General features: G+C 39.4%; 3 protein-coding genes across 3 annotated transcripts in view; all 3 read left to right on the top strand.

Moving 5' to 3' along the window:
- Positions 1-201: 201 nt before the first annotated feature.
- LOC111327790 (protein phosphatase 1 regulatory subunit 3B) lies at positions 202-1211 on the top strand. Its single transcript, XM_088753633.1, has one exon. It carries the CDS (start codon positions 344-346, stop codon positions 1070-1072), a length of 729 nt encoding a protein of 242 aa, XP_088609759.1. The 5' UTR covers positions 202-343; the 3' UTR covers positions 1073-1211.
- Positions 1212-5747: 4536 nt separating this feature from the next.
- LOC111327777 (protein phosphatase 1 regulatory subunit 3B) lies at positions 5748-7127 on the top strand. The gene has a single exon (XM_022932045.2). The coding sequence runs from the start codon at positions 5865-5867 to the stop codon at positions 6540-6542; it is 678 nt and encodes a 225-aa protein (XP_022787780.1). The 5' UTR covers positions 5748-5864; the 3' UTR covers positions 6543-7127.
- Positions 7128-8356: 1229 nt separating this feature from the next.
- Positions 8357-9600, top strand: part of LOC111327789 (protein phosphatase 1 regulatory subunit 3C) — a 2176-nt gene continuing 932 nt past the window's right edge. Inside the window, exons 1-2 of the mRNA XM_022932057.2 lie at positions 8357-9074; positions 9245-9600. The exon at positions 9245-9600 is cut by the window's right edge and continues 932 nt beyond it. Of these exons, the coding sequence (XP_022787792.2) occupies positions 9368-9600 (233 nt within the window). The 5' untranslated portion in view covers positions 8357-9074; positions 9245-9367. The remainder of the gene's footprint in view (positions 9075-9244) is intronic.

The following is a 9600-nucleotide window of genomic DNA, read 5'->3' as shown; positions in this document are numbered from 1 at the left end:
AAAGATTCGCCTCCTTGGAAATTGAAAGTTACCAAGTTAAAGGGAAATAACCAATCAAACGATGGTTTCGTACATTCTCAAAGTCAAAAAGAAACAAGGCATGTGGTAGAACAATTGTGCGGAAGCAAACAAAAACTGTATACTAAATTTAACCCGCCTATCAGATCGTATCAAGGCGTCCGTGCGTGATCAGTCGCACGTTTAGTCATTTTGCGCATTTAGCGTAAATGTTTATTGTTATCGGCGGTGTGGGGACCAAAACAAAGTCATTTTGCCGTTAAAACGATGGATATACACGTGTGAACCTTAGTAGAACGTGACTGCAGCGAGAGTTTGTGTAATCATGAACGATCGGGTGCCTTTGAGAAGGGTCAACTCAGTTTTCCCTCCGTTCTCCGAAGTCAACGAACTCGACGAGCTCGACGAGCTCGACGGCGATGGCGGTGAGAATAGTTGCCAGTCTATACTCCGCAAGCATAAATCACTTCCTCCACCGCGAAAAAAAAGTGTGCAGTTTGCGGATGGCTGCGGGAAACCTCTCGTTTCTGTTTACAGCGACGATGAGTACAACATACACGTCGCTTTGCAAATGACCAAACGTGAACTTCAGCGAGCGAAGAAAATTTTGCATGTTTGTTTTTCACAACCGGTTGCATCAGAACAGTTCAGAGACAAGTTAGAGTTGCAGACGGTTTGTCTTGAAAACGCTGTGGCTTCACAAAACTCAATCTGGGGAACGATAAAGGTGAAAAACATCTGTTATCACAAACGTGTAACAATTAGGTACACTTTAGATAGTTGGAGTTCTTCTGCAGACTTGGAGGCGGTCTATGTACCTGAATCTAACGATGGCGCAACAGACAGATTTTCATTTGCTATAACGCTTCCTGAATATTTCCTCGCTTCTGGAGGAGCTTTAGAGTTTGCTGTTCGCTTTGAAGGCGAAGGAATAGAGTTCTGGGACAATAACAGTGGCCAAAACTACCGCATTGAGTGCATGGAGGACACGGGATCTAACGGGGCAAAGTTCAATAGAATGGCGAACCTATTTAGAAATGGTTTTCGGCGGTAAACAAAGTAACCAGAACAAGATATTACATCGATATTTCCGCAACCAACCAAGTGAAAATAACAAAAGAGTTAGCACTAGTGAACGCTTATTTCTGACTGAATTTCTTTGTTTACTTCAATTTACACCACGTTAAGACTTTTTCTGAAGGCCTCTTTTCAACTATCGTTCAATACCTTGAAGGCAACATAGAAAACACTAAGATGACGGTCACGTTTGCGATATTTAAAGTCCAGTTCAAATAACGAAAGACTGAAGATCATCGTGTTTCAATGTATTGAAACTGAGCCTGGACATTAAATACTCTTGAGAATTCTCACGCCTTCCAGCGCGGCGATGTTTCCTCTGGATTGGTTTTTTCACGTGAGTTTTATTTTGAACATATGGTTTACTTGCTATCTAAGCTATTTGCAAGTTGTCGTTACGATGGGTAAAACGAAGTCAGGAAAATGAAACATAACTTATCAATATTGTCAAAATGACTTGAATTTGAAATTAGCAATCTCACAACGTGACAAAGTCACGCAAGACGTGAATTTTTTTGACAAATTTATGTAAAATTGTATCAGAAAGTTTCATTTCTTTCTTTACAGTGTTGCCTCTGGAAACCATTTTCAAAGTTTAATTTTTTTGACCAAGCAAACTTTGATTTTCCTTTTATCCTTGATAAACCTCCCATTATCTTATTTTATGATTTCAGTATTTAATATTGTGTTTTCTATGATTTGTGATATTTTTTAGTCATAACTTTTAAGATGATTTCTATTTTGGTCCTTGGGAGAGCTTTCAGAGACATATAAAGGCTTTTTGCAGGCCCTTCCTTTTATTTCTTCCTACAACTTTGAACATAATTCATTTTATGTCTTATCTTAAATTGTGGTTACAAATAGCACTTGTTTGTGTTAATTTTTTTAGCACAGATCTGATCTCTGTCTATACATTGTACTTTTTTTTAAGTAGATTGCTCTCAGGGAGGTTGAAGCTTTGCTCTAGGAATTGTTATCTTTAATACATTACAGTTCCCATTAATCAAGGAGGAGTTCCCAGTATTTTTCAATTGATTTCTTCATTTAATAAGAAAAAAAGTAGGCATCATGAAATTGTAAAATGAACTGTTTTTGCCACACCATTTGAATGAATAGTTAAACTTAAGAGCAGTTAAACAAGACCATTTAGGTAAAAAGTATTTTTTTAATTTGCTGGGAACTTAGAGGAGAATATTGTAAGTTACAAGTTAGTATTTGCAAATATGTTCAGGGCTTTGCTCTAGCAGTGCCTGATGGTCCCTAGCACCTTACTTTTGCTCTTGGGCGACTCAGGAATCTTAGTTTTTTCATAAAAAGCATACGCTGGGCACCCGGGATTTCACAGTTTCAGAGCACTGGGCTCCCCTCAAGTTTTCTTAGAGCACAGCCTTGAAATATAATTGCTTCTGCAGATTTTTGATCATATGTACCTTTTACTAACCAATTTCATGGTCCACACTTTAAATTACCAAGCACGTTTTTAAGCTTGAGTTTATGGCCAAGTATGAAGCTTGTATGCCATAAATCAGAGCAAAAAAAATTGAGTTTAGTAACTTACAGTACGGACTGAGAAAATGAGGTTAGGAAGACATCTGTTAAATTTCTGGGTTCAAATAGAGAGAGAAGATTTCAATCCAAACACACTATTGAATATAAGAAGTCTGTAGAGGAAAGGCAATAACTAGTCCATTTCACCATAACATACACTCAGTTTCATAAACATTGACACCTAACAAAGCATGCACGAAACAGTGAGACTCAAAAGTTTCTGTGTAGTGTCCATATATCTACACAAACGGTGATTTACTTCTAAATCTTTTTCATGTCATATATTTGACAAGATAATTCTTTTCATTCAGGAAGTGGATAGCTTTGATTATTCCCCACATACAGCTGTGGTAATAATGTACAAAATAATCATATGCATGCCCATAGGGCCTTATGGTCTAGTTATTCAGGGCTGTGGAAGGTGTCAAGGTTTTTTCAACTGAGTGTTTCACTTCAATCCAATTTCAAATCATGGCAGATTTTGTAGCCATCTTATATGAATCGTTTGCATTCTAAAGGCTCCTGTCAGAGAGAGAGAGAGGTGTATAAATTCGATGGATAAATGTTGTAAGGTTAGGATATGGATAGCTTTGATTATTCCCCACATACAACTGTGGCAATAACTTACAAAATAACCATATACTCATAGTGCCTTATGGTCTCATTATTTGGGGCTGTGTAAGGTGTCAAGGTTTTTGCAACTGAGTGTTTCACTTCGATCCACTTTCAAACCATGACAGACTTTGTAGCCATCTTAAACAAATCGTGCGCATTCTTGAGGCTCCTGTTAGAGAGAGAGGTGTATAAATTTGACCGATAAATTTTGTAAATTTGCTCAAGTTTCAGTGTAGGTAGAGTCATTAATTTTGAAAAGAGTTGGTGAACTCAGTATTCATGTAAAGATAAAATAAACAATTTTTATTAGAAGAGAAAAATCCCATCTGGAAACTTGATTTTTCTCTTCTATTAAGAACTCAGTATTGTTATGTTAACTAGTGTGTTAACTTAACAAATGTACAGCTGAATACCAGTAGACCATATGATGTTCTGTAATATATGAGACATCTTTCAAGTAGCATTGGATGATGTATTAAGAAAATATGCTTTGAAAATATTGTTAAATGAACAAATAAAAGTATTGGAAAGTGGTGCCATGAGTTAAGTACTGAATGAGAGCTAGGATGTATTTATTTCGCTTATATTTGTTTCATTTTGCTTTTATGTAAAATGACTGCTTCATCTGGAGCTTTCCTTTATTTTACTGACAAGATATGCTTTAACCTTGTACCCAGACCTCGTAGAAACGATCTGAGAGTATTCTTGATCTCTTCATGTAAACCACCTCATTTTTCCAATACCCGAAAAATGACGCATGTCAGGTTTCGATGGTAAATATTTACATCCCTACACGATATACACTCGAACATCTCAGTTCTTAATTCTCGGCGGAATCATATCCGAAATCATCGTATATTAAAGGGCTTTGCTCGCCAGGGTAGCCAAAATTTATATTTTTTCCCAAATTATCCAGCCATGAGCGCCTTGTCTCTCCAATTGAGAGCAGTTCAGCCGAACCGGTGGGTAGATTTTCACGTCATAGGGTACGTGGTGTAATCTGAAATTAGGATGCGGTGTAAGATGGAGAAAGGCGAAATCTTTGCTCGCCATAGCATTCGCGATTTGTATTTGTTACCCAATCCAGCATGCGCCACTTGTCTCTGATTGAGCGGTTCACCTGAACTTAAAGCAGTAGGTAGACTTTTACGTCATAGGGTACGTAGGTGCAATCTAAATTTAGTATGCGATGCAAAACGGACGTTTAATTGCAGTGCTGCAGCTTACGCCTACTCAAGAGGCGAGCTGTGTAGGCGAGGACTGTTTCTATCTTCTACAAAGACAAACGATAAACTGTTCTTGACTGCATTCAAGACGGGCTGTTTCAATCTACTATTAAGATCATGATAGACGATAAATTGGGTAACAGCTGCCCCACTCTATAGTGTAAGATTATCTCGATCGCCTTTTGAAACAAACGGAAATTTTAAATTGTTGCTGCAGCCGGGGGAAGTGTGTAGGTGTACGGACGGACTCCTTCCTCTCCTTGGTGACTCTTCAGTAATTTGTAAACAATCTCCAGTTATCTGAAACCAAGATTCACTAATAAATCACGCTCGAAAATTTGAGCATTATCCTCTAGAACATTTCCCCATTATGACATTATGCTGAAAATTGTGTTCAAAATGATTCACTACGCCCAATTTTATCAATCAAAATAATAGCTTTTAAGAGCCCCTCAAACTTCCCCGGCCCTTCCGCCCCTTGCGGCCCTTCCTCAGGCTACCACCCGACAGGAGCTTGCACATGCCAAGAAGAAATGTCTTACTAAAGTTCGGAAGACAACTTTTACTGGATCAATTTTCTTAAGTGCAAGCAATAAAAGAAGGCTCACTGTATTCAGGTTACAGAATTTATCTGTTGTTGAACTGTAACACTAAGGGAATTTTCAAGAAGTTTCGTCATTATGCCGGCCGATGATGCTCGATGCTCTGCACTGTACATGCCGGCATAATGTGTCACACCATTATTTCATGCTTAGAACTTACTTCACAACTCGTCTTGCCATAAAATGAAAAAGTGAAAAAATTCTAAATAAAATTTAAAAAAGCACTTCTGGTCCGGAAGCCGAAACTTGCAAGCAACCGCTTTAGATACACATGCCGGCTCCTTGAAAAGTAAATAAATGAACGAATATATAGTCACATTATCCTTTCGTTGTCTGAGGTCTGTGATAAAAAAAAAATAGATAAAAAAAAAACATGTAGAAGTATGGTTGGAGTACTTTTAAAAGCCAAGTCACTGTTTATATTTAGATAACATTCGCAAGGCCGCACAAAACGAGTGGGACATCCCTACCATCCAACTTTCCGCAAGCAGGAATTTAGATGGATGACTATTTTAAGCAGCATTCGTAAAGTAATTTGGCTTTTTGGTTCGTGGTTTTGTGCTTGAAAGCCCTTGACGCAATGTTTTGTTTCAGTTGGCGATAATATGCCGGCAATTTTTCCACGATGAGATGACGTCATAGTCTTTGAATAGAATTTATCCATTCATGCATGCATCAACTCACGAACATTTCCGACAACTGGTGAATGTAAACATGCTTTAGTGCACGATTGATAGTGAAAAAACCGCTTTAATGTCGAACCGCTTTGCACCGGTAAATGTTTAAAACAATCCTGGATTCCAATAACAACTTCTGCTTCCCGTGTTTGGAAGAGAAGGTACCGATGAAGATCATGAAAGAACAACAGGAGAATACGGATTCACCGCTTCTTTCACCATCGGATTTGACGACGAAGCGGCGAGTTCACTTTGCGGACTTTGATGGTCAGGATCTGGTCTCTGTTAAAATTATTACACCGACAAATAGCGAAGAAGACTTGTCCCTGAAAAAGGTAGTGGACATTCTGAACTTCTCCGCTACGCCGGTTCATTTAAAACGATTCAGCTGTTGCTTTACACAACCTGGGCGAGATGAGAACTTTCTATCTCGTGTGATGGAGCGAAATGTTTGCTTGGAGAACGTTGTTTTTTGCGGGTTTGCCATGACCGGGACCGTGAGAGTAAAAAACATTGCCTTCGCTAAAGAGGTCACTGCAAGATACACAGTGGATGGATGGAAAAACTATCGCGATGTTTGGGCCGATTATGTACCAAAATCATCAGATGGAGAAACTGACAAATTTCAGTTCAGAATTTCAATTCCTCAAGATGTTGATGTTGGAGTGAAACTCGAGTTTGCTATTCGCTACTGTACAGTTGGTGAGGAGTATTGGGACAATAATTTTAATCGTAATTATAGTGCAGAATGTTTTCTTCATACGATCGTCGACAAATGATGTACACCGTATCGTCATAAGGTTGATCAAGCTTCCCGCAAATCACCGTGCGCGCATAATTACGTTTCCCTTCGACAGTTTATCGTGTCAGTGGAACGACAGTTTGAAATCAGAGAAGGACAAAAGACGTTAAAAAAAGGTTGATGTAACTGCCTAAAAATCGTTCATAACAACACAACTAACGTGACAGAGCAATAGTAGGGCGGTACAAGGTTTCCGGAAGGATTTTAATATCGTGTAAACAAAGTCACCCTCGAATGTAAGCCTTTCATATTTTTGTCGAATAGATTTGTGCGGCTTGTGGTTGAAAAGAAACGAACTTGAATATTTAGTGCTCCTTTATAGCGGAGAAAACGTATTTTATATTGTGAATAGTATTATGTTAAGTGATTGAGTTTCGATCGCTACGTTTCTTCTTTATGCGTAAAAGTGAACATTAATCTCCCATGAAGATCATTTTAGTTTAACTCACGACTTTATTTATGGAAAACTCGAAATTTATATGTTCTAGATTATTTTTACAAATTCTTTGTACTAAACCCGAGGTTTAAATCGAGATTAAAACAATATTACGGAAACAGGAAACTTTGTGCTCTTATAAATGAGAATAATTCAAAGCCTTTGTCCAAGCGTCCATCGAGAGAAACAGCATCCATTAATTACATATATAATTTGGATATATCAACAAAGTTGAAATGGTAAATTGGCCACCGTAATGATTACAAAAGCTGACGTTTCGAGCGTTAGCCCTTCGTCCTTTGCTCCGACGAAGGGCTAACGCTCGAAACGTCAGCTTTTGTAATCATTACGGTGGCCAATTTACCATTTCAACTTTGTTGATATATCCAAATTATTTCGTTACTCCCACCGACGCAGCCCCAAACAGTTTCTTTCGAAACTATCAGCCTTTATCCATTAATTACACTTTGTCTTCAACTTGTTTTTTTATTGTTGCATAAAAACTCGACATGGGCAAAGTTCGACGCATACTCAAAACTACCTAGTTTAAATCACATGTGATGTTACATGAGCATTTCCTGTGGCGTGACAATTGTTAGTAAATAGCGTGATTTTTGCAATTATGGCCTCCGACAGTTTAAAAGGAGAGCTGACGGTCAACCAGGGTTCATTTCATTCCAAATGTTGAGCCTGTTTTCATGTAGATTGGGAACCCCCAAAGGGCTTTGGTGGTTCGTCCTTTTTTACTGCGGACGTTTACCTTGCTGATCCGCGGTCCCACACATCCTTGCGAGGAGGCCCCAGTGTACTTACGTACGTAGAGCACTAGCGACTTGCATTTGCAGGACACGCATTTTTTTCGCTCGCGGAAGGATTTGAGCAGTGAGTCGGAGGAGAGGTTTGCCAGGGAGTCTGGCACAATCAATCAGTTTTAGTCTCCTTGCAGACCTTTCTAGCTGTTTCCCAACATACCATTGCAGTGGCGGATCCAGGGGGAGGGTCCAGGGGATCCGGACCCCCCTATCAAACCTGACGCTTACAACTTTGAGACAGGATCGTATATCACTTTTAACTGGCTGATTTTTTTAATGAAGCTAAATAAACGGTAAGCGGCCAAGGAATTATAACGTGCAACCGCGACTGGTGGGAGGGGGTGTGGGGGAGAAGTAATTTGTCTCAAAGAGTTCAACAGTCCTTTCTGAGCCAAAGTTTGGACCCTCCTAAAACTTCACAATTTTCGCAGTGTTGGAGCATTTGAGCAAGCATTGGAAAATCATGGATTTTACATCCTGACAGCTGAGAACCTTTTTCATCTACCTAACATTAAACTGTCACGCCGAACAAAACCCTTCGATTTTTCGTTCCGAAATGATTGTAATTTGTCCAATCCACGCCGTTCAGCACACAAAGAATAACGTAAAAATAGATTCTTGCAAAGGTAGCTCAACATTTTTGGCACAAATTCCATAGAAAACTATTGTTGCATAAACTCAAACTCTCAGTACGTGGGCAAAATGTCCTAGAACACTGTAAGGAAGCCCAAGATGCGACCCCACGCACGTTTTCATCACAGAGCGGATGTAGATGATGACGTCAAATGCTATCGCTGCTGTGTGGCGACTTATGTCTGGATGCAGTTTATAGATGGTCATGCCTGTAATGTCTTCCTTACTTCAACAGCTAATGAGTGCTTTTTATGCGGTTTTTCGCTGTATCTAAAGGAAACGAAAGCTTTCCTCAACTTCCAAGTCGTGCTGAAATATTTTTCCCCTGATTCCGGTTGTTTGTTTATAAGTGCCGTATGTTTTCTGAATTCATGAGATTAGTCACGCTTTTTTTGTTGACTCTCGGTTGGCCTGTGCCCAAGTGATGACCAAGTGATATACATGTATAAGGCTTTGAGGAAAACAAACCTACACAAGATCTAGTTCAGGGTCTTGTGCACTATTTTTGCACGTGTGGAAAAGTGTTGTTAATAACGGCTGGAGAGTCAAGAGCTTTCACTGGCAGCCTGGGAGAGTTGTTTGGCTTTTGCAGGGAAGAATCAGGCACGATAAAAGCTCTGGGACATTTGTAAGTAAAAAATATATATATTTTTTGTTTCTTTAGTACCGCGATTATTTCTCAAAGTTGATAGCATGGTCGGTAAACAAATCAAAACCGCATTTTAAATTATTCCGTCGATTCGAGTTTGCAAAAACAGCTTAAAAGCTGAGCAAGGTGTGAAATATCGTTCATTTTAGATTCCGAAGTGACGTCAATCTCCCGAGTTTGCCCGAGCAGCGGCATCATTCGCCGGCTGCCGGTTACTGAAAAGAAAGAGACTTAAGCCACTTGACTGGCGGTGATCCGAAAACAGAGCAGAAATGAAGATGCATGCTCAAGCTAAGAGCTCTGAGCCAACTCTGACCGGGTCTGCAACAAAGAGAGTCAGTTTCGCAGACCTGGTTGGTCTCAAACTCGAGTTCGTGAAAACAATAACTCCGTGCAGTAGCGAGGAAAACTTAAATGCCATGGGTGCTTGGAAAAAGCACTGTGATATCAACGGTAATGTAACCAGAAGACAACCAAGTAAATATCGATATCTTTGCCCGTGCTT

Source organism: Stylophora pistillata, chromosome 3, assembly GCF_964205215.1.
Source record: "Stylophora pistillata chromosome 3, jaStyPist1.2, whole genome shotgun sequence".
NCBI lineage: Eukaryota > Metazoa > Cnidaria > Anthozoa > Scleractinia > Pocilloporidae > Stylophora > Stylophora pistillata.
Note: the sequence above shows the minus strand (reverse complement) of the source record. Positions and strands in the feature narration are given on the sequence as shown.

Excerpts from the sequence above, each read along its gene's own strand:
- LOC111327777 (XM_022932045.2), top strand. The coding sequence starts at position 5,865 with ATGTTTAAAACAATCCTGGATTCCAATAACAACTTCTGCTTCCCGTGT.
- LOC111327790 (XM_088753633.1), top strand. The coding sequence starts at position 344 with ATGAACGATCGGGTGCCTTTGAGAAGGGTCAACTCAGTTTTCCCTCCG.